Below are 25,257 nucleotides of genomic sequence, written 5' to 3' on the forward strand. Positions count from 1 at the left end.
ACTTGTTGATGGGGCAGGAGGAAGGCAAAAGGAAACAGAGGAATGCTCTAGCAAGTAAATCTATAGATAGAGGTATAAGCAGAGGTGTGTATTTATGTAAATACATCAATCCATAAAAATAGAGGCATTGGTCTATGTACATATAGTTATAAGGCAATGCATTGAGGAAGCCGACAGACCGTGGGCCTCAGCTCATACCCTCTCAATACAAGAACACCTTGTTCTAACAAACTGGCATATGGTGATGCTCACTTGACACCCTCCCACACCCACTGCCCACCCGTACAATAACTGAAGACAAAATTGTTGCATAAGCAATTGTTGTGAAGAAGGCAGATGGCGCCCGGCTATTAAAAGATACAGCATCTGGGGTCTTAATGGCTTGAAGTTAAATAAGCGGCCATCCAGCAGGGAAGCAGCAAGCCCTCATGGAAGTGTGATCGTAAGGTGTCACCGGGATTGGGTAACAGGCATCAGAAGATTAATAACAAGGAATCAATGAACAAACAAAGAAAAACATATTGTTGAGAACAAGAGGGGTCAGAGCAGAGACCCAAAGTCCATCTGCAGACACTGGAACATCCCCCCACAGAGGGGTTGCAGGGAAGGGATGAGTCAACTAAGGTGCAGTAGAGTACCGATGGACCACACAATAGTCCTCTGGTTTCTTGATGCTTCCCAGTCCCCCACTTTTATGACCATAATGCTGCTTTTTACTCAAGAATGGATCAGAGCATGTACACAGGTATAGATAAGAGATAAAATTCAGGACACTCAGCATGCAGGGACAAGAATGGGAATAGTAATACCAAAAGGGTAGGGGGGGACGGAGAGAAGGGGAGGAAGGGGAACCAATGGTACTGATTGGCACATAATCACACACACCTCTCCAGGGGGAAGAACAACAGACACCATGAGGGATGGGAGACAGTGGACAGTGTGAGATGTGAAAATAATAATAATAACTTATAAATTATTAAGGGGCCATGATGAGGAGGATGGATAAAAAAAGAAAAGGTGATCCCAAGGACACAATAGAAAGTAAATATTAAGAAAAGAACGATGGGGACATATGTACTAATAGGCCTGATACAATTGATGTGTGGATTGTAATAAGAGCTGTAAGAGTCTCCAATCAAAGGATCTTTTAATTTAAAAATTAAGAAAAACAAAACAAAAAATATACTTAATAAATCAGCTAACTAGCATCAAGAGATATGAAAGAAAAAAAATTCTCCAGTTTTTCTTTACCATCAGAGATATAAAAATGTTTTTGTGTTTCTTTTAACCATAAAAATTTTTATGACCTCTACTATTAAATGAATATATGAGTAAAAAAAAGAAGTTGGTAGAATTCTTCCACATTAGGTTCAGTGGTTGGTTGTTGTATTCACATGAAACCCTTGTATGTATGTAGATATTATCCTATCACAGGGTATATTTCTTTGTGTATTCCATATCTATTTTGACAACTTCCACTTTACTTAGATTCATACTTTATACTTTTCAAGTATCTATTATTACTAAATATCCACAGCTGTTTCTTCTCATTCTGAGACATTCCCATCAAAAAATAAAGTCCTAAAAGCTTTACTTAATTTGATCATTTTGGTTGATTCTACTTTGAGAAGGCAGCTTTTTTAGTAATATTTTGAGTGCATTCTGAGCTGAAATAATCCATTTCTTGCAATATATCGGATAATATTTATCTGCTATTCATATATATCTAACAATGTTTTGCTTCTATTCATAAGTTTTTCAGCGGCTACCTATTCTGAAGTGGATGGCCTAGTACTATTTGTTGTCTCTAATTATTCTGAAAGTTCAGCTGACACCTGTTTACCTTGGATAATCTTGCTGGTAATTTAATGTAGTGTTGGAAATAGAGCAAAATCCCTTTCCAGGCTCCCAGCAACATTCAACCCATTAGAGTATGACAAACTGATAGACAAGGGGTGCTGAGCATGACTAGGATGAGAAGAATTCACCTTGAAAAATTGGGGGATTTGGAAAAACATTTTAAAAAGGAAAATCCCAAGACATTATATACTGGAGTACAGTACTAGGGTGAGAGAAACACGCATATAACTGAACTTTGAAAATTCACTCCGGTTGCATGTTGGCTACCATTGGGAAGGAACAGGGTGCAAAGTTTTGAACAGTGACACACACAAGGACCCTGTCCCACAAACACCAATACGCCCAGGAATAGCAGAGCCTGCCACCTGTGAACGAGGAATACCAATGCCACTGGAGGAGACACCCAAAGAGCCTTTCACCTTTCCAGGAAGCTTCCTCACCTTGATCCTCCTGAGAAGGGCAGAAAGGCATGACTATGATGAGTGGAGCCTGGTGCAAACCGGAAAGGGTCAAACACCTACAGAGAGAGCAGCAGAGACTGAGCAAATAGGGTCAAGGTCTTCCTTCCAATTCATAAGGGGTGGGACTTCCGGAGGTGGGAGGTTGAAGAGGTGTTGGTATTAGGAAATCATCCCATTCCAGTTTCCCCAGGACCTCATACCTCTGGATTGGACCACACTTTGGGATTGTGATGAAGGGCGTATATGTTCAGTGAAACTCTGATTCCTGTGGGGAAATTTAGAAAGAGACAAAGGACTGATATACCTAAGAGGGGTTGCCCTCCTATTTCAGCCAGTCCAATGGGTGTGGACACACAGAAGGACTGGGTGCCACAAACCAGGAGAAGCAAGAAAACAACGGAGGCTGATTGTTGGTACTCACTCACGTGTCAGATGGAAATTTACATTATCCAACTGTCCCTGCAAAGCCACCATTCATGGATAACCCACTCATTTTCCAGTGTTTTAAAGGAGGCACATTAGGGTGAGAGAGGTGTCTGACTTTTCTAGGACCATAAAGCTAGGGTGCAGCAGACCTGTAATTCAGAGAACTGAGAGGCAAGCCTGCAGATGGGTTCTGAACAAGCCCATGGCTTCTCATCTGGTCACCAGATGCTCTCTGCCATCACCCTGAGGAATCCTATGATCATGGACAGCACTTAACCACAACCCTGGATTTCCTGATCTCTCTCATTTGTCATGAAGCCTCATAAAGAAAGGACCACATCGACCTCTGTCCTTCTCTGGTTCTCTGTTCTGTCCTTCCACTTCTCAGGAAAGTAGGATTTAGAGCTAAAGAGGCCATTCTAAAGCAAAACTCTCCTTGTGGAGATGACTCAGCATGTTGAATAACCACCATATTAACCCCCATAGATATATCCATAATTCTTAGAATATTTGGATGATGTAAAGTTACACTAGTTCAGCTAACCAGAGGTTAGAGTACTTAGTCCACCCATAAGGAAAATTTGCCTGTAAGGGCCCACAAGCAAGTGATTTTAAAAATATTTTAAAAGAAATGTTTGGTGATTTACTTCTGAAAATCTAACAGTCTATTCCTGTGAAATTCAGTTCTATTTATCACACAGTGGATCATCATGGCTCAGGATAAACTTGGTGGAAACTGTTGTTTTTGGTTGATATAGTTGCTGCATGCTAGTGTGGTGAAGTTCATACCTTTGGGTAAGGAGCGTCCATCAGGAAAGGTAATGGGTTTGCTGAGAACTCGGCCAATACTGGGCACTGGAGGGTAGATTCGCAGGGCCTCCTTGATGCACATGGTGGTGTAGGGCATTTGGCTTAAATGATCCCTAGGGAGAAGAATCCTAGGCTGAAAAGTATTCACATTCTGGGTAGGCCAGTTGCTTCTCCTCTTACAGAGAGGAAGAGCTCTCTAATCTCTTGAGCACTCACCATGAGATGGAAGATCCATCCCCCAGGAGGTTCTGAACCTCCTCCCGGCAAGACTGCTGGTGCTTGGGGTGCGTGGCCAGGGCATAGAGGATCCACGAGATGCCACTGGCTGTGGTGTCATGGCCTTCAAACATGAACGTGTCCACTTCGGCACGGAGGTCCTGGTCGGACAGGCTGCTCCCGTCCTCCATCTGGGGAAGCCACGAGCCATGTGCAGGTTTACCCCGGACCCTGGAATGTTGGGGGCAAGCCTCAAGCCTCTCCCACACTCACTTTTGCACAGAGGAGAATGTCGAGGAAATCCAAGTTCTTCTTCCTTCTGACCTTTTCCAGTTCTCTCTCTTCCTGCAGATAAGCCTTCCTCTGCTTGATCACTTGGTCTGTTTCACGAATATGGCCATCGGTGTAAGGGAAGAACTTGGCACAGCAGCCAGACACCCACAGCAGTCTATCAGTCATCACCGACACTGAACTGGGAGCTGGTCTCACTGAGGTGAGCACAGGCGTAGTGTGCGGGATGGCTGGGGGTCAAAGGCGAAGCTCTAACAGCAGTGGGGTGTGAATCTGGACCTGTCTGCTAGCAAAGTCCATCAAATTCTGTTTGATGGTTTACTGGGAAGCCGTTTCATCAACCATTACCATGTATGGGGGTCATATGTGCATCTCTGACATGGACTATGCCACTTAATATATCACTGCTCACCCCCAACCAGAGAAATGTACCTCCCTACGGATGGACAGGTTCCCGAAGAAGTACTGATGGGTTTGACTACATCACAGGTGTCGGGTTAAGTTCTTTTTGTGACTTTGGTGAATAAAGAGACCACCTGGGAAAAGAAACCAGTACCTGTGTGTTTGTGGGCAACTTCACAGGCTCGGTGGTTTAAGCGGCCCTCGGGTGTCAATCTGTAGATCATGTCAGTCTGATGGAAGGCATTCCTCACACGTGAAAAAAATAGCTTGGACAGGACATCAACAGCCTTGATGTAGGGCTGAGTGCTCCTAAAAGAAGAGGATGCAGATGAGACTAAAGGGAAGAGAAATCTCTCACCCTGAGTCTGAGTGCAAATCTAGGTAAAGACAGTTGCAAGCTGCATGCATAACACCACAGAGCAGACTGTGTCTTCTGATCTTATAGCCCTTGTTGTCCCCCCAGCCCTTGTAAACTGGCACGAGCAATCAGGCTTTTGATTATGTAGCTGGATTTTAGGATAGAATCTTGCTTTGTTTGGAGGTGACCCTCCAAGATGCCCCACCTGTCCATCATGTAAGTTTCCAATCAGTTGTTATAAACCCGGATTTTGAGCTGAAGGTTTTGCTGACCTGTTCATCTGGGTGTTGCTCTGGTAGCTGAATGCACATTTCATGATGGTGTCCAGGGTCATCAAGGAGACATGTTCATAGAGTTCCACATGGGAGTCCTGAATGACAAGCTTCTCCCATTTTTCCTGGGCAGAAAGGGACATGGGTTTTACACAGAATCCCTCAAGAGGTCTTCCTAATCAAATTAGATTCTACTCTGTCTCTGGATGTCTTATTGGGAATTCCTCAACTTCACCAGCCGATGACATTGTCACAAAGTAAGACTGTAAAGCAAATATTGTAAACAAAGTCTGTTTACCCATTGATTTTAATTCGAACTTTTAATAATGTAAATCAGGATTCAAATTATTGAGTAATTTTCATTGGTTATTGGTTACCAACAGAAACAGAAACAAACTGTTTTCTGGTTTGTTTGTTTTGTAAATCATTATTGGGTCTCATACATCTCTTATGACAATCCATATATGCATGCACTCTGTCAAGCACATTTGTACATATGTTTCCATCATCCTTTGAAAAAACATTTTCTTGTGCCCTTGGTATCACGTCATTTCCCCCCTCCCCTCCACGCCCTACTTCATAAACCCTTGATAAATTATAATTTTTTGTATTTTATTTCTGGCCTTATGAATTAGGATAACCCTTTATTGTCCTGAGAGCTCATGTTCCAAATTTTCAGGTATCAAATATATGAATCCAAGATAAAGCCTAAAACATCAGACTGGGTTCCCTCATAGAAAAAACCCAGAAAATTCATGTTCTTTCAGCAATTTTATTTTTTGTACTGAGTCAAAAGTGGGTAACAAATCAGAGTCCTCCCATAGAGTGGGAGCGCTAAATTTGGAAAATATATAAACAGGGTCCATGTCCCTAAGGAGTGGTTCAAATTCATGTACAAGTCTGCACCTCAGATCAGATGAATGGCTAAAACACATGGAAGTGGGTGGCGAGGAGATGAGCTATGAACAAAGCATGGATCCAATAGAGTGGTAGATCCTCTGTCAAAGCACCTACAAACCCATGCTGTCAAGACAGTCTGGAGGCCTAGTGACAACTACTTTCGCAGTAGTGCTCTGAGAATACAATTTCTGTAACTGCCAGAGGAGGGTTCAGGAATTTTATCTATACGAATATGAGAACTGAACTTGTTTGGCCACACAGAAGTCAAGGTATTTGGTCACATGTGCAAACACGTGTAGAGTGCATGTATATGTATTTTGGATAAATGTATCTTGGTGTGTCTAAATATGTGTGTTTATGTGTGTAGGTTGGTCTGAATCCACATCTCACCATGAGTGTGAGCACATGTGTGCTAGAGTGTAAAATCACAACAGAGTGAGTAATAGTGCACATAATTGTCTGTGTGAATGAACAAATCTGGGACTTATAAGTGCATCTAAGAGGTTGACAATATGTATGAGGTTTACCCTCCAAGAAAAAAAAGGAGGGGTGGAATTGTGCTGGGCACAGCACAGCTTTCATTGTCTGAATTTTTCCCACTAGGCGAGCATCCAGCAACACATTCTCAGTTAGGGCATCCAGTGGCATCACCTGGGAATATTCCTTCTGGCCACAGTGAATTGTTTACTAGAGGCACTTCCACTCAAACCTCATTTTTTTGTGATGGCTGATTTAAAAGTACAGCATGTCACAGTGAAAGTTTGTTTCCTGCTGAAGAAAAATGTCAGAGAAACACATGTGATGTGGAACACAGCTTTGCAAGGACAGCGCTGTGGGAAACTCAAGTGCATGAGGGGTTTTCTAGTTCCAAAAAAGGTGAAATATTGATTGGTGACAAACTTCGTTCTGGATGTCCATTGGCGTCCTCAAAAAGATAAAATTTTCGACTTGTAGTGCACTTGGAGTTCTTTCCACCAGATGAGACTGTTAATAAAATTTTCTCTTTAGAGGTTCTATAAAGATTGCATAACTGTGAGACAAAAAAGGCCTGATTTGTGGCAGATGGTGGACTGACTGGTTTTGCCACCAGGACAAAGCACACACTCACACAACTATCTTAGTGGGCCGGTTTTGGCAAAAGAAAAAGAGCATGCCTCTCTTTCCCCAGTATCTTATTCACCTAACAACCTCTGTGAGACTTCTTTTTGTTTCCATGAATGAAAAGGAACAAGACAGGACAGTGATTTGACAATGTAGAAAAGGTGAAGGAAAAAACAGGGGTAGTGCCAACCATCCAAACAAATGAATTTGAAAAATGTTTCCAAAAATGGAATTGCACATTTAACAAATGTATTCGGTGTAATGGAGAAAACGCTGAAGACGATAAAGTTGTTATATAACAAAATTTAGATACATTGTTTTGAAAAAATATTCTGTTGTTTAATATTTTGGGGTGGTAGGAGGTACTCCCTCAAATATTAAAAGGGTAATATTCATGTTTGTCGGTCTGAGTGTCTTTCTGTGTTTTATGGATGTCCTGGGACAGTGTGTTTAAGAGCAGACTGTGAGAAGGTGTGTTGTGAGTGCATGCAGGGGTCTGTGAGGGAGAGTGAGAGTGTGTATGTAGGTATGAGAGAGAAAGAGAGAGAGAGAGAGGGAGACCTACTCACCAGCATCACTTGGACAGAGTCGGCCATGAGCTGCACGTAGGGCTTTAAGGTGTCATAGTGGAAGGCTGGAGTCAGCATCCGTCGGTGCTGGAACCATGTCGGTCCATTCAGCAGGACCAGACCTTCCCCTGAGGGAGTGAAACAGCTGAAGACATCATTTGCACAATTTTACAAAATCACATTTTAGGAATGCTGATTTTTCTATTTAACTGGTACATGGGATGTGATTATGATAGCCATGACATGCATCTTGTAAATGTTGGTCCAAGAGACAGATATTAACATTTTGAGTAAACTGAGAACAAATGTGGAAGGAGCAGAATTATTAGAGAATTCCAGTCACCAAGATGATATGGTTAGGATCTTTGAAAAGTGGAGATTCGAGGCTGCATTCACATGCAGGGTGGTGATAGTGGTGATTGGACATCTGCTGTTCTTTATGAGCCAAAGAGAAGACTTGTGACAAAGTTACCTGAGGAGTGGAATGTAGTCATTGTTTATACATACCAATCCAGGGGCTCAGGAACCTGTAGGATCCCATTGCCTTTGGATCTGAATGGAAAGGAAGGTCATTAGAATGTGAGTGAAAGGGAGGCAGACTCACTGTACCTCTATCAGAAACTCATAGGATTATGGCAGAGAATGGGATAAAAATATACCTCATGTCTTAAATGCCAACCAGTAAAAAATGCTAGCAGCTTTGCCACCTTACATCCCACAACAGGCCCACTCCGGTGTGGATGCACAATTTTTCTTTCTTTCATGGGACAGAGTACATCACAGAGCATATCAGTTTGGTGGAAAGAAGGAAGAAAAGAAGAGAGAGAAGGAAGCCCAAAGGGAGGTATTTGGGTAAAAGAAAAATGAAGAGAGAGAGAACAGAAAATAACAGAACCGAATGGAATGGGATGGGATGGAAGGAGGGAAGGAAGGAAACGAGAAAGAATGGCGGGAAGGAAATGGCAGGAATGCAATTCAGGGAAGGAAATGAGAGGAAGAATGAGGGGAAGAAATGTAATAGAAGAAGGAAGGAAGGATCATCAACCCCATACAGTTGTGTTAAATATCCAACACTATGATATTAATATTGGGGTTTAATATGGGAAATGTTATTTACATGTATAGAGTTAATCCGAGATCATTTAATGTTATTTTTTTTAAAGGAAGTAGCTTTGCCAGGGGGTTGTGAATTTTGCCTTACCTGATCTTCCCAGAATCACCCTAAGGTAATCAGGATCATAGACCTGTAAGAAGACCTCGCTCCCCCACATCCAGCGAGGAAAGGCAGATGGGAATTTATCTACCCATTTCAGAATCTGTTCCAGCTCTTGATCTGCTTGAAACTGTAATCAAGGGAAAGACAAACCAAAGAAAACCTTGTTTTTGAAATAGTATTGGAAGTGTGGAAGAAGGGTAGGCAAGGGGATAGTAGTTCATTACCTGTCTACAGAGATTAGTGGGGTAGAGCACTTTCTGATGGTCTGGTCTTTGACCTAGACTTTTGTTGTGGATCTAAGACTTGCCCTAATGCTGCATCTGTGCCCTTTTTGCTGAGCTTTCGAACCTCACTCTGAACTGCTTCCAGAAACTTACATTTGAAAGGCAGGTAATAAATATTCAGGAAGAGACTCTACAGTATGCAAACCCTTTTCACATTATTGAGCATTATGCGTTGCTCAATCTGTGTTCAGGTAAGGATTATTACTTTATCCTATTTTACAGAGGAAGGAGGAAACAAAGCTTAATGATACGCCCAGATGATATGAGTTTAAACTCAATCCTATTCACCCCAACATGTCCTTTCCCTGGATTCCCTCAGCCCTTTGGTTTGATCATAGTACATCATATTCATTCCAGTGTGGCCATTTTAGTTGTTGGTCACTTGTTGGCAAACTCAGTTTGGATACTGGTTATCACTGTTTTATTAGAGCCCAGCATCGGAATGATGATGCTAATAAAAAATATTGAAAGTACCATGAACCGTCAAAAGAACAATTACTTCTGTCTTGGAAGAAATACAGCCTGGATGCTCCATAGAGAACTAAGGACAGTGAAATCTGCTACATGATGTCCTATTCAGGTCACGCAGGAGGGCAGAGAAAAGGTGGAAGGCTCCTGAAAGATCGATGTTACACAATGGCTGCCAACAATGGGCTCAACCATCAGCACAATATCAGGATGGCACAGGCCTGGCCAGTTTCATTCTGTTGGACACGGGGTGGCTGTTCATCAGACCTGGCTCAAGCACAGCTAACACCAAAAATGCAGACTAGAGGTCACAGGAAATACCGTTTTCATAGAGGAAATTGACAGGGAGAGGGGAATGTGTGTAGGAGTCTTTTTTTTTTTTTGACTTTGTGCCAAAATTTTATAGCAAATATTACATTTAACAGTAACATTATAGGTGAACATCCTTTTTAAAAAAATCTTTATATTGGGGCTCATAAGGCTCTTATCACAATGTGTACATACATCAATTGAGCAAAGCACCCTTATACATTCGTTGCACTCGTCACTCTCATAATTCACCTTCCACTTGGGTTCCTGGAATCAGCTCGGTTTCCCTTTTTTCCCCCCATCCCCCTCCCTCCCCGATCCCACCCCTGGTCCCTTGATAGTTTATAAATAATTATTATATCTTATCTTACACTCCCCGGGGTCTCCCCTCACCCCCCTCCCCATTGTCCATCTCCCAGAGAGATTACACATAGATCTCCGAGATCGGTTCTCCCTTTCTACACGCCCTTCCCTCCAGGTGTCGCCAATCCCACCGCTGGTGTTGAGGGGTTCGTCTGTTCTAGATTCTCTGTGCCTCCAGATCCCCACTGCACCGCTGTACATCCTCTGGTATAACCAGGTCCGCAAGGCAAGGTAGAATTGGGGTCATGATGATTGGGAGGGGAGGAAGCGTTCAGGAACTAGAGGAAGATTTTGAGTTTCATTGTTGCTACACTGAACCCTGAGTGGCTCATCTCCTCCTCACTACCCCTCTGGAAGGGGTGTCCAGCTGTCTACAGGTGGGCATTGGGTCCCCATCATGCACTCCCCCTCTTTCACGGTGACGTGATTCTCACCACCACCCCACCTTTGTTGTTGGAGACCTGGTCTCCTCTGTCCTTCATGGTCACCTATGTTGGTGTGCTGCTTCCGTGTGGGCTCGGTTGCTTCTGGGCTAGATGGCCGCTTGTTTGCTTTCAAGCCTTTAAGTCCCCAGACGCTATATCTCTCAGTATCCGGGCACCATCAGCCTTCTTCACCACACTTGCTTATGCACACTTTCGTCTTTAGCAATTAGGTTAGCAAGGTGATCACACAATGATTGTTTTTGTTCCTTTGTATCTGCTACATGGTCCATTCAACACCTTGTATTCGCTTAGGCCGTGTGCTTCTTCTCTGTGGGCTTTGTTGCTTCTGAGCTAGATGGCCGCTTATTTGCCTTCAAGCTTTTAAGACCCCAGATGCTATATCTTTTTGATAGACGGGCACCATCAGCTTTCTTCACCACATTTGCTTACACACGTCTGTCTTCAGTGATCATGTCGGAAAGATGGGTATCCTGCAATGGCAGTTTAGCAGGGCGAGGTGCTATTGTATTGGGGGATTATGCATGAGGAGGCCCAATGTCCATCCGCTACCCTACAACTGAACCTATAAATATATGCATATAAATCTATTGCCCCCATAATCATAAATATATTTACATATGTACATGTCTGTATTTAGGCTTCTCTGTATGCACTTTGCCTCCTACTCCTTTCCTCTATTTCCTTTCGCTTTCCTCCCGACCCATTACCATGTTTTGCCTTCATTCTGGATTCAGTAGTTCCTCTCAGTTACCTTGCTCTTGGTCACTCCCTTCCAGTCCTCCCCTCCCCTCGCTCCTCTGCTTTTGAACCACTCGCTTTTCCCTTGTCCCTGTGTTGGGCGACACCTCCTCCCTTTCCCTACCTCGCATGCTCTCATGTCCCTCCAGGACCGTTGGTCCTGTTGTTTTCTTCTCTCATTATTTGTCCAGCCTATCTTGTCTAGGCGGACCTGCTGACATAGTAATATGTGCATACAAATGGATATGACTTTGACTGTGCCCAAGTGGCCCATAAGAACATGGCTTTGACAGAAGCAACATCTACATGCTGATAAGCAGAAAAGCCACTAACATACAAAATTTACAAGGTAAAAAACAAACAAATTTAAAAAAGACTAAACAAAAAGATAACAAATATTAAAAGAAAAATTGCTAGTAGTTCAAGGTCAGTTCGTTGGCCTTTAGGAGTGTTTTCTAGGTGTAACTTGTGAGGCGCCACGTCCTTGCCCGGAAGACCATCCTTTATACTCCCTCGGGATCCCTTTGCTCTGCTTCCTCCACTGCTCCATTGCACGCCCCCAGTGTTTGCCTCAGTGTGGCGGGGTCAGCTCAGTCGCCCATCCCCCATTGTGTCTCAGGTGCTGTCCCGTGTAGGGCCATGTGTTGGTGCAGGATGTCGCATCTCGTAGTGTGGTCAGCTGAATGGTCCTCTCTGTATAATGGGCTCTTTGAGCTGGTCTATCGATCTTGGGCTTGGTGGACTCAGGTGTATTCCACTACGTCCTTTCTCCTTCTTTTGTTTCAGCTTCCTTCTGGATGTGGTGTGGTAGGTCAGTTCCTTTCCCACTCCAGACGATCTATTTTTGTTTTCTGTGGTATTCCCTTCTAGTGTGGGGGTCGGCCTAATTCTGGTTTGGGCCGGCTTGTCGTCCAGCCTCTTTGTGTAATCCTCTGTACTTTGCGTTGCCCTCCTTGTTTGGTGTGTCATGTTGGGGTCCGTATGCATGTTCCAGATCTGTGGGGACACAACCGATACTCTCCGCCGGGTGGGTTAGTACCCTGCCCCCCCCCATACCATCCATTCAGATTCTCCCCCTCCCGGTTCTCCCTCTCCCTACCCCACTACTCCTTCTTTATGCTGGGCTCTCATGTACCTCCCTAGGTGTGGCCTGCCCTCCCTCCAACTATCTATGCTTCCTCCCGTTTATTGTGGGATGGATGTTTATTCTTCTATTTCTGTCATGCTGATTGTACTTACCTCAGGGGACTCATGTTGTACCTGTCCCTTTGGGTCTGGCTTACCTCGCTTAACATAATTCCTTCCAGCTCTTCCCATGAAATAACGTGTTTCATGTGCTCATCGGTGCTTTTCAGTGCTGCATAATACTCCATTGTGTGTATGTGCCAAAGTTTGCTAATCCACTCGTCTATCGATGGAAACTTAGGCTGTTTCCAAGTCTTTGCTATTGTGAATTGTGCCGCAATAAACATTGGAGCACATATGACTGGTCGTGTTTTATTTGCTGCTTCAACCGGGTATATGCCCAGTAGAGGGATGGCTGGGTCATAAGGTAGATCAATTTCCATTTTCTTTAGGTATCGCCAGATTGCTTTCCACAGTGTCTGTACAAATCTGCACGACCACCAGCAGTGGAGGAGGGTTCCTACTTCACCACAGCCCCTCCAACACTTGTTGCTCTCTGGTTTACTGATCTGGGCTAGCCTCAGGGGTGTTAGGTGGTATTTCATGGTTGTTTTGATTTGCATTTCTCTTATGGCAAGGGACTTCGAGCACTTTCTCATATGTTTATTGGCCATATTGATCTCCTCTCCAGTGAAAGTTCTTCTCATTTCTTTTGCCCACTTCCTTAGGGGGTTAACTGTTTTCCTCTTTTTGCAGGTCACGATGGTGTTGTAGATTTTAGCAATGAGCCCTTTGTCTGATGTGTCATTACTAAAAATCTTCTCCCAGTCTGTGGGTTGCCTTGTCACCCTCTTGGCAAAGTCTTTCGAGGTGCACAGGTGTTTTATTCTTATTAGATCCCATTTGTCGATTTCCAGATCACCTGTGTGTGTCCCCTTCCCTGTTGCAGTGAGCCTAGGTGCTCCCTGGGCTAGTGCTCTGAGATTAGTCCCGATTCCCTCCTTAATGGTTCTGATGGTTTGGGGTTTGACTTCTAGATCTGTGATCCACCTTGAGTGTATTCTTGTGCATGGGGTGAGGTAGACGTCTTGTTTCAACTTTCTACATGTGGATATCCATTGTTTCCAGCACCACTTATTAAAGAGGGCATCTGCTTCCCACTTGACGTTCTTGGGACCCTTGTCGAAGATCAGTTGTCTATATGCTGATGATTTTACTCCTGGGCTTTCTATTCTTTTCCACTGGTCTGAGTGTCTATCATTGTGCCAGTACCATGCTGTTTTGACCACTGTAGCTGTGTAGTAGGCATTAAAATCAGGTAGGGCGAGTCCTCCAATTGTGTCCTTCTTCTTGAGGAGTTCTCTGCTAATTCTGGGTTTCTTCCCTCTCCATATGAAGTTGGTGGTCAGTTTTTCCAATTCTTTGAAGTAGGTTGATGGTAATTGGATTGGTATAGCATTGAACTTGTAGAGTGCTTTAGGAAGAACTGTCATCTTTACTATGTTCAGCCTACCTAACCATGAGCAGGGGAGGGTCATCCATTTGTGAAGGTCACTTTTGGTTTCCTGTAATAGGGTTTTATAATTATGCTTATAAAGGTCTTTAGTATTTTTTGTTAAATATATTCCTAGGTATTTCAGTTTGTTCTTGGCGACTGTGAAGGGTACTTCCCTCTTAATCGCCTCTTCCATGGCCCTGTCCGATGTGTATAGAAACCCTACCGACTTCTGTTTATTGATCTTGTATCCTGCTACTCTTCCGTATTCCTCTATTGCTGTAAGTATTCCAACTGTGGAGTTTTGGGGGTCTTCAATGTATAGGATCATGTCATCTGCAAATAACGATAGTTTCACTTCCTCCTCTCCCTACTGGATCCCTTTGATGTCCTTCCGCTGTCTTATGTTGTTAGCCAGAACCTCCAAAACGATATTGAATAGAAGAGGGGACAGGGGGCATCCTTGTCTTGTACCCTTTTTCAGTGGGATTGTTCTTGTTTTTTCTCCATTGACTATGATGTTGGCTGTTGGTCTTTCATAGATAGCTTGTATGAGCTTCAGGAACTTACCTTCCAATCCTATCTTCATGAGTGTTTTGATTAGGAATCGGTGCTGGATATTGTCAAATGCTTTTTCTGCATCTATGGATATTATCATATGGTTTTATCCTTTTTCTTCTCGATGTGGTGTATGATATTGATGGATTTTCAGATGTTAAACCATCCCTGCATCGCTAGGATGAATCCTACTTGGTCATGGTGGATGATATGTTTGATGTTCCTTTGTATTCTATTGGCCAATGTTTTGTTAAGGATTTTTGCATCTATGTTCATTAGAGATATTGGTCTATAATTCTCTACACCTGTGGGGTCTTTTCCCTGTTTGGGTATCAAAGTAATGCTGGCTTCGTAAAATTAGTTTGGGAGCTTGCCATTCTTTTCTATGTTTTGGAATACTTTGTGGAGGATCGGTGTCAGCTCTTCCCTGAATGTTTGGTAAAATTCTACTGTGTAGCCATCTGGCCCTGGGGCCTTTTTCCTTGGTAGGTTTTTGATGATACTCTCTATTTCTTCCTTCGCTATGGGTTTGTTGAGGTTCTTGATCTCTGTCTCAGATAATCTAGGGATAGATTGTTTTTCTAAATATTTATCCATGTCTTCCAGGTTTGTGAAATCATTAGAATACAAACCTTCATAGTACTTTGTGATTATCCTTTTTATCTCATTGGGGTCTGTTGTTATTGCCCCTGATTCATCCCTCATCCTGGCTATTGATGTTTGCTCCTTTCTATCTTCTCTTCCTGGCTATTGATGTTTGCTCCTTTCCATCTTTGGTAAGCTTTGCCAGGGGAGTGTCAATTTTATTAATTTTTTCATAAAACCAGCTTCTAGTTGTGTTAATCCTTTGCATTGTTCTTTTGTCTTCCCACTGGTTTAACTCCGCCCTGATTTTTATTATTTCTTTTCTCTTGCTATTGGAGGGGTAGTTCTGTTGACTCTGTTCTAGTTGTTGGAGGTTTTGTGTTAACATATCTGTCATATACCTTTCTTCTTTTTTCATATATGCATTCAGTGATATCAAGCTACCTCTGATAACTGCCTTTGCAGTGTCCCATAAGTTTTGATATGTTGTATGCTCGTTCTCATTAGTTTCTAGAAACTTCCTGATATCCGCCCTGATCTGGACCTTAACCCATTCATGTCGCAGGAGGTCGTTGTTTATTCTCCAATTGGTGGCCCTTGCTTTTCTGGGTGCCCTCCTATTAATCTCCAGCTTTATGGCATGGTGGTCTGAGAAAGACGTCTGGATAATATCTATGTGTTTGAATTTACTCAGGCTGGCCTTGTGTCCCAGCATGTGATGTATTCTTGAGAAAGATCCGTGTGGATTGGAGAAGAATGTGAAACCTTTTGCTTTTGGATGAAAGGCTCTATAGATGTCTATCAGGCCCTGTTGCCTAATTACATTGTTTAGCTCTCTGGCCTCTTTGCTGAGCTTCTTTCCCTGTGACCTGTCTTTCTCTGATAGTGGAGTGTTGAAGTCCCCCACTATTATTGTTGTTTCTGTGATTTCTTCTGTCATTTTTTTAATAGTTTGTTTGACGAAATTTGCTGCGCCATTATTAGGTGCGTAAATATTCAGTATGCTAAGTGCTTCCTGGTTTACCGAGCCTTTGAGCATTATGTAGTGTCCCTCTTTGTCTCTTTTTATGTTTTGGATCTTGATATCCATTTTGTCGGAGATTAAGATAGCCACTCCTGCCTTCTTGGAGTTACCATTTGCTTGGTAAACTTTCTGCCAGCACTTTATTCTCAGCGTATGCTTGTCTGCTCGCTTAAGGTGTGTCTCTTGCAGGCAGCAGATTGATGGGTTATGTTTTCTAATCCAGTCCTCCAGCCTCTTTCTTTTAATGTGTGAATTGAGCCCATTTGTATTCAGAGTGATTATTACTATCTCTGGCTTCATGGTTGCCATATTCTGTTTTGTGTTTTGGGTCTTTGCCTATCTTCCTTCATATCAGTGTACTGCGTTTGAGTGGAGGGTTTCTATCCTGTCCTCTTTTCCATCTGAGACCCTGTTGTCCTGGTACGTGTTGCTGTCATGTTGGCTTCTAGATGGAGATGGGCTATATGGTGGTCTACTGATGGTTCTAGTTGGAGCTTGATCTTCTGGCCATAGTGAGTCAGCCAGTATATTCTGCAGGGTCGGGTGACTTGCGGTATATTTTTTGAGTTCTTCCTTGTCCTGGAAGACCCTTATCTTACCCTCTATCTTAATGGATAACTTGGCAGGGTATAGGATTCTGGGGGGGGGGCATTTTTATCTTTCAGTTTTTGGAAGTTGTTGCTCCATTCTCTCCTCCTCTTCATGGTTTCTGCTGATAAATTTGAGCATATTCTTACCTGCGCACCTTTGTATGTGACTGTCTTCCTTTCTCTTGATGCTCGTAAAATTTTCTCTTTTTCCTCTAAGTTGGATAATTTTACAATTCTATGTCTTGGCGTGTTCTTCTTGGTGTTTAACTTAGCCGGCGTCCTCTCTGCTTCCTGTATGAGAGTCGGATTCTCCTTTGTTAGGTTGGGAAAATTTTCTTCCAGAAATTCCTTTGCTATCTTGGCAGTCGATTTGTGTGTTATGTTGTGTTCCAGTAGACCGATTATTCGAATATAATTCCTTTTCATAGCATCTGTCATTGATCTCAGGCTGTCTTCTGTTTCTTTACTTTTCCTATCTGATTGTTTTTCTCGCTTGCTTCGTTTGGTTTGAGCATCCTCGAGTTCATTGATACGGTTCTCAGCCTCCTCAAGCCTAAATGTAGCTTCTGTGACCTTTTGTGTTGCCTCTGCTACCTCCTCTGTTAGTTTCTGCAGTTCCTTTTGGTGGGGAGAATTCATCCCCTCTATTGTGGACTTCATCCCCTCTATTGTGCATTTCATCCCCTCTATCGTTGCATCCTTATTTTGGTTTGCTTCTCTTAGCTCCTGTACTACTGCAAGCAGAGTTCTGAATATTTCCTTTTGTGGCTGATCTATATCTGTTTCTTCTATGAGTGACGTTAGGTCTGTTAAAGTGCCTCGTTTCTCTGATTTTTTTGTTGGGAGTGATGTGGTCTGTTGATTTTTCCTTGATCCTTTCATAGGCCCCATGCTTCTGGGAGACAGGAGTAACCTTATCTATGTTGTTGTTAAGGATTCTTTCAGGCGATTGCCTATGACCTACTGTAAGGGTGGGTCAGACTGCTGTGTAGACCGAGTTCCCTGTCGGGTTGGTGACCCGCAGTGCCGAGATGTTTCAGCAGCTGGAGTGGGGGCTGGGGCCTCAGTGAGTGCCCTCAGGCTGCTTTGACCAGGTGTGACAGGGTACCCTTAGCAGCCCCCTTTATGAGGAGGGGGGTTAGTAATAAAAAGGATTTAAAAGGTTAATGATATAAAAATAGTTTTTAACATAATATTGGGCAGAGGAAGAAAAAATTGGAGGGAGAGGGAAGAGAATCTTTAATAGAAGAGGGACAAGCTGTGATACTAGTAGAGGTGGAAGGAGAAGAAAAGAGAGAGAGAGGGAGAATCTATAGAAAAGGGGCAGAAGAGAAGTACAAGCATTCATGAAAAAGTAGGAAGGAAGGGGGGACAGAATACAGCACAGAAAGTAAACGAAAGGGAAGAAGGAATAAAAAACAAAACAAACAAAAAACACAAAAAAGGAAAAAACCAACAAAAAACACACACAGAAAAAAACCTATGCTAGATGGAGGATGTGTAGATGTGAATGTCTGAAAATGACCCCCTTTCCCTCTAAGCGCTGGTGATGCCTAATAGAGCGCAGAGGTGGCTGAGTTCGTATTGTCCCATGATGTGGTGCTGATCTATGTGTTGTTGGGAATGCTCTTCAGCTCACCAAGTCCTCCCAGGTTCGGCCGCTCCCCACTGGCGGTCCTCGTGTTCTAGCTGGGAAGTGCTAGGGCAGCTAAGGGTACTGTGTGGAGGCTCAGGCCACCGTGCCGTCTCCTGGGGTGGCTGGGGCGGGCTGTAGCAGGCTTATGGCTGGCACTGGGGACCCCACAGGGCCCCCAGGTGGTGAGAGCTGGCTGGAGCTCACCGACGGCTCCTCAGGGACTGCAAAGCCAAGTCCCAGGCTCCGCTGCAGGTGGAATGTTTGATCTGCCTGGGCTGTGAGCGGGCGCAGGGAGGCCCCTCGGACAGCTGTGCAGACAGCAGCGCGACACTGCAGGGGACAATGGTGCTCACCATCCGCCCCGCTCTGAGCCCAGAACCGCAAGGACAGTAGCCGCTTGGCGTGAAACCGCAGGGGGCTATAGTGCCAGTCCTCCGCTCAGGCTCAGAGCCGCAGCCGCCGGAGTCCCCGCAGCACCCTGGGGAGGGCACCTACTGTTGTGCCTGGCCCCGAGAGGGGCCCTCGGCGGGCAGATTCAGCAGCGCGGGCCGCTCCGCGGAAGCGCAGGGTCCGGGACAGGCACGGCTTGGCCCAGGCTCCCGTCGGCGGGAAGTGCTCAGCACAGGGTCCCAGCCGGGAGTGGAGCTGGCGCTAGGCTGCCGGGGGTGGGCGGGGGTGGATGGCGGGCGCACGGAGGGCAGGTGAAGAGGTCCGCGGCAGCGGTGCGGGTGGATGGTCCCCCGTGGGGGTCGCCAGACAACCCGCAGGTCCGCTCCCCGGAGCTTGGAAGAATGGAGGGAGGGACGCGGGCCCGAGAGCAGATCGCTGCCCTGAGGGGAGAGGGGAATCATGGGAGAGGAAAGCTTCTCACCCAGTGGGGATCTGCGAGTGGGCCGCTGGAGTAGAGGAGCGCGTGACCTGCTGCGCCAGTCTAGGCAAGCGACTCTGGGCTGGGCTCCAGTTTGGGGATGGAGCCTAGGCCAGTCACCAGTAAGCTCGTGGCAGCTTAGTGACCAGAGATGTCCCACGAGTCCGGTCCTCTTTCACCTAGACCCCTGCTCAGGACAAATGCGTGGGGTGGGACTGGGGTGCTGTCCCAGGGGGATATTTCACTCACCAGACTCCTACTATTCAGCTACCTGGTCACCAAACCCTCTTTGTTTGGAGGAGCTCTCAGAGTATGTGGGTGTCCCCATCGGCCATCTTCCCGGACTCCTCGTAGGAGTCTTAATAGTACAATTTATATTGTAAATGACAGATAAAAAGTTGGACTAATTTAAGAAACAAGCAAGGGGGTGGGGAAGGCTGGGAGCCAACAAGAGTCTCAAGGAGTCAAAGGTCTGAAGCAGAAAGAATTCTGAAAAATGCAGACACAGACATTAGAAACTTGCTGGCCTCTGAATCTCTGGGTGTTTTTGTTTTCTTTTTAGTGTTAATGCGGCCATTAGTTCATTCCGCGAGCATTCATTGAAGATCTACCATGTATCGGGCACTCTCCTGGAAGCTGGAATGCCGCCATGAGCAAACAGAAACCAATTCTTTCCTCCTGCAGCTGACTTGGATGCAGTGGAGAAGGACAGTTGTATCCTTCTTGTGCTGTCACTTCCCTTCTGCAAAATATTATTTCAGCGTTGTGCTGCTGAATCCGGTTCTGAGGAGAGGATGAGCCCTACCCGCGTGAGGGCTCCTTGTTGTACAATCTACTGTAGCACAGGTTAAATGGGGGTGTTAGGAGAGAGGCCCACCCAACTTGTGGGTAGGAAGAAATCTTCGAGAAAGTTATCTTGAGGGACATCCCAAAATATGTCCACTTAAATAAATGAGTGAGTAAATCTCCATGAATGATTCAAATGCTAGATAGGTGTTTATTGATTTGTTAGATAGTTATTTATTAAATCATGTGATAGGCAGTTTAGTGAACTCTGACTCAGTGACCTGAAGGACAAGAAAATCAAACATTGCATAGACCTAATTCATGCTCATAATCGTTACTGTATTGGGGTCTGTTGTTATCATCACGGTGTCCATCCCCCTCCTTGTAGGTCTCCCTCTTTCTCACTGACCCACTGTTTTACCAAACACACAGAGCAAACAAAGTGAGCCCCGCACAAATACTAGTCAGTTGTGGGCTCTACTGGTCTGGCAGACATAAATGTGACAGGACATAGACCAAGGGGAAAAGACAAGGGGGTGAGAGCTTTTTGAGGATATTTGAAGCCCATTGTTTTGAATTTTCCTTTTGTTTTGAATTTTCCTTTTATCAGTACAGGTTGGAATTATTGTTAATAGTTGAGTTTGTTAACACTACTAAATTCTCACCATACCTAAACACAAAGAGTATTCTTATTCAGATAAAATATAGTGATTGTTAATGCGACCTTTGGTGTCTACCATGGACAACTCTTATAATAATTTGTTTGCATATACAATCTTTGTAGTCATCTCAATTTTTAAAATGCATAAGCCATGTCATATGGAGGGTGTTTAGAGTTAATTAGTTAAGCTGTAATGCAGCTTGGCAACAGAGTGTCCCTGGTTAACTTCCATATCTTGGTTCCTGACATTTGGCTGACTGGAGCACATTCAACACAATCACCTGTGTCTTTTGAATACATGACTTCACCAATTATAGAAATATTGAATAAATAAAAATGTGTACTTGATCACAGGAAACATTATAGAAATATTGAATAAATAAAATATGAACTTGATCACTTGAAACATGTCCAAGAGAAATTACTGAGAGGTGAATGATGGGTAATCATGATGGTGGGGCTGGAAGAAAGGAAAAAAAAGAAAAGAGGAAAGAGGAAAAAGTAGAAATAATATATATAGGTATAAACATAGGTATATTTATAATGATAGGTATATTTGACCCTATATGTGTGTGTGTAAATACAATAAGGAAGCCAATGGGCTTTGGGTCTCGACTCAAGTATAACCTCAGTCCAAGAACAGCTTGTTCTAATAATTTGGCATTGTATGGTACTCACCTTTCTGACATGATCACTGAAGACAAAATGGTGCTTAAAGAAATGTGGTGAATATAGAGGATGATACCCGGGTATTAAAGATATAGAACCTGGGATTCAAGTCTTAAAGGCTTGAATTAAACAGGCGGTCATCTAGCAGGGAAGCCAGAAAACCGACATGGAGGAAGCACACCAGCCTGTGTGATTATGTGGTGCTGACAGAAATAGCTATCAGAACGTCAAAAAACAAGCAATCAAATTGACATGAAGGAGTGTGGACTCAACAGAGACACACAACCCACTTGTACGATAATTCGACATTCCCTCACAGAAGGGATATTAGGTCAAGGGTGCAGTATAGTACTGATTAAAACATAATAATTTTCTAGATCTGGAACATGTTCTGTCCTCACTATTATGGTTCTTGTTTTACCTCATTAATCTTCTGATACATGAGTATGTTCATTTGTAAAGATAACCCTTCAGAAACAGTAATGGAAGTAATGATTCCCTGAGGGTATGGGAAGTGAGGCGGAAAAGGGAGAAAGGGGGAGCTGATAGGAATGATGAATATATAACCCCACTCGAGGAAATGAACAACAGAATTGTAGGTGAATGGATACATTAAATGGTGTAAGATAATAAAAATAACAGTAATATAACATAATAACAAGGGTTCATGGTGGGGCGGCAGGAGCGAGGGCATAAAAGGGAGTTAATATCAAGGGATTCGAGAAGAAAGAAAACTTAAAAAATAAATCATTTTATTGGGGCTCTTATAACAATCCATGCATCAATTGCCTCAAGCACATTTGTATATATGTTGCCATCATTATTTCCAAAACTTTTTCTTTTTCCTTGAGCCCTTGGTATCAGCTCTGCTTTTTCCCTCCTCTCCCACCCTCCAACCCTCCTGAACCCTGGATAAACCATAAATTATTTTCATATTTATACTGTCCATTGTCACCCTTCACCCATGCTTCTGTTGTTTGTTCTCCTGGGGGTGAGGGCTTGTTATATGTTGATCTTTCCAATAGGTTCCCGCTTTCTGCTCCTGAAGGAAAACCTTTTGAAACTTCTATTGACAGTAACTATACAATTATGCTTGATCTATATGAATTGTGAATAGTTGCGACATCTGTAAGAGCTCTCAATAAAATGATTAATTCTAAAAATGGGAAAATAATGTTTTGAAATTTATTGGGGTAGCAATTGTACAATGCTGCTTAATGATATTAAACTGTGGAATGCTATGATATTTATATTAGAATCCAATTAAATTGTTTTGGGGAAAAACATGAGAAAATATTACAAACAGTAGTTTTTTTTACTGTAATTGCTATTGACCAGTCAAAACTAAAAGCTGATTCAAAGCATATTATTTCTGTTCATAAAAAATACTTCATTATTGTATATATAAATTTTCTAATGGACATCGCTGTAATGGGAAATATTGGAAGCATGTTTACTGGTTCTTTATGTCAAAACATAACTCAGAAATGGCACCAGCTTGTGTGATCACGAGGTGTCAGTGGAATCAGGTACCAGGCATCAAAGAACAAGAAATCATATCATTCTGAATGAGGGGGAGTTTGGGTTGGAGATCCAAAGCCCATCTGTAGGCAACTGGACATCCCCTTACAGAAAGGTTGAAGAGAGGAGATGGACCAGTCAGGGTGCAGTATAGCAATGATGAAGCATACAACAGTCCTCTAGTTTTTTAATGCTTCCTCCCCCCCACTATCATAATCCCAATTCTACCTTACAAATATGGGTAGACCAGAGGATGTATAGTGGTACAGATAAGAACTGGAAACACAGGGAGTCCAGGGCCAAACCACTCAGGACCAATAATAAATGTAGCAATACCAGAAGGAAAAGGGGAAGGTGGGATAGAAAAGGGGAGCCGATCCCAAGGATCTACATATAACTGCTCCCTGGGAGATGGACAACAGAAAAATGGGTGAAGGGAGACATTACACAGTGTAAGACATGACAAAATAAACATACTTTATAATTTATCAAGGGCTTCTAAAGGGGAGTGTCGGGGAGGGACGGGAAAAAAATCAGGAGATGATACCAAGGGTTGAAGAAAAAAGAAAATGTTTTGAGAATGATGATAGTAACAAATTTACGAATGTGCTTGACTCATGGAGGGACTTATGGATTGTAATAAGAGTTGTAGGAGACTCCAATAAAATTAATTTTTTTAAATAAATGGGCAGTCTGGTCTGATCTAACCAGGTAAGAAGATGAAGACTAGCAGGACAGGGTTACAAGAATGGCCCACGACAAGTCTATGGCCGCTGGTGAAAACTGCATTAAAAAAATAATAATTTCAAAATCTCATCAAATGTTCTGGAAGGCATTGTTTCCCCAATCTGTGTGAACAAACGGAGCTTTGGGTCTTCCCCTGCTTTTAGATTGGACAGTTCCACTCCTCAGCTCCACTCTGCTGATCATCCTGTTGGCTGCTTGGAGAAAGGAGAGGAATTGACCCCCTCCAGTCTTCACCTCTTCCGAATGCTTCTTCTATCCACAATCTCTTCATGAGCACGCCTCTATGTAACCCTCCCCCCTTGGTCTTCAGAGCTCAGGTTGCAAGTTTTGTTTCCCATTTGGGGCAGCTGTCCCAGCCCGTCTTCTTCTGTCAGTTAACACACTTGGTCTGATCATGTACTATGTGCCTTGCTGTGTGGTGGGCACTGGGTTAAACGGAGGTACACCAAAGTGCTCACTGTGAGGGAAGGGAAAAGTCCTACTGAGTACCTTACACAAATGCAAAATAGAGACAAACATGAAATAGTGTGCTGTTAGTGGTACAATAGATGTAGAGTGATGGGACATCTATATAGTCTTGGAAGACTAGGAAACAGAAGATGTCGAGAAGCTGAGAGGGACAAGGATCTTCCTCTAGAGCTCGTTTCTGTGTGTGTATGGTGGGAGGGCACAGGATGTAGAGACAGACAGAGAGATTACATCTATTGACACTCTTAATTTAGATTCTTTGGCTTCAAACAACCACTCGTCTGTCAGTTTGTCCAACGGTGCTGTGGTGGCTTCTGTGTTAATATATTACTGGTTTCTATGTCACTGGCATTTCAAATACCAGCAGCATCACTCAGAGTGAACAGGCTTCAGCAGAAAATTCAGACTACAAAGAAGGAAAAAGCTGTCTACTTCTGAGGAAGTAGCCACTGAGAACCGTACGAATGACAGAGCTAGGATGGCAAGAATTCATCCTACATTTTTGGACTTGTTGCCAGGAGGGAACACTCTCTGGAAAAGGACAACTTTCTGGGTATAGTAAAGGTACCATGAAAAAGAGGAAGCCCCTGGATGACATGGACTGACACAGTGACAGCTGCGATCGCTCAAAAAAATAATTCTGGGGTGGCTCAGGACTGGGTAATGCTTCATTCTGCTGTGTGCATAGGGTAAATTATGAGTCAGAACTAACTTGGGGGCACCTAACAATGAAAACAACAGGCTCCAAAACTAGGAAACAACAATTCCTATTCTGCAAAGCCACCCATTGGTGGTTATTATTTTATTCCAGCAGCACCAGTAACTGAGACACTGGATTGAGTAACTGGCCCCAGGAAGCAACTAGAAGCCTTGTTCTTTACAACTGAAGCTGCTCAAGCTGGAGATGAGAGGACGCAGAAGGAAAGACCATTTGCCTTCAGCTCTGCAAAGTGGTCTGGACAGATTTCCGATCTACCCAGGAGTAATCAAAGAATGTCAACAAGAATAAGAGAGCCTTCTTGTGAGTAAATGAG

The 25,257-nt window shown here is 43.6% G+C and overlaps 1 protein-coding gene across 2 annotated transcripts in view; it reads right to left on the reverse strand.

Annotated features, from left to right (window-relative positions):
• Positions 1–25,257, reverse strand: part of LOC142435251 (cytochrome P450 4A6-like) — a 36,453-nt gene that overhangs the window by 10,852 nt on the left and 344 nt on the right. Inside the window, exons 2-11 of one of the 2 annotated variants that reach the window (XM_075539726.1) lie at positions 8,868–9,009; positions 8,174–8,218; positions 7,667–7,794; positions 5,097–5,221; positions 4,621–4,679; positions 4,047–4,153; positions 3,774–3,964; positions 3,537–3,670; positions 2,522–2,586; positions 2,301–2,377 (exon numbers count right to left, since the gene is read on the reverse strand). In XM_075539726.1, the coding sequence (XP_075395841.1) occupies positions 2,301–2,377; positions 2,522–2,586; positions 3,537–3,670; positions 3,774–3,964; positions 4,047–4,153; positions 4,621–4,679; positions 5,097–5,221; positions 7,667–7,794; positions 8,174–8,218; positions 8,868–9,009 (1,073 nt within the window). Of the gene's footprint in view, positions 1–2,300; positions 2,378–2,521; positions 2,587–3,536; positions 3,671–3,773; positions 3,965–4,046; positions 4,154–4,620; positions 4,776–5,096; positions 5,222–7,666; positions 7,795–8,173; positions 8,219–8,867; positions 9,010–25,257 lie in introns of both variants that reach the window. The other variant, XM_075539725.1, reaches the window with a different exon arrangement.

Source organism: Tenrec ecaudatus, chromosome 1 (assembly GCF_050624435.1).
Source record: "Tenrec ecaudatus isolate mTenEca1 chromosome 1, mTenEca1.hap1, whole genome shotgun sequence".
In the NCBI taxonomy this organism is placed as follows: Eukaryota; Metazoa; Chordata; class Mammalia; order Afrosoricida; family Tenrecidae; genus Tenrec; species Tenrec ecaudatus.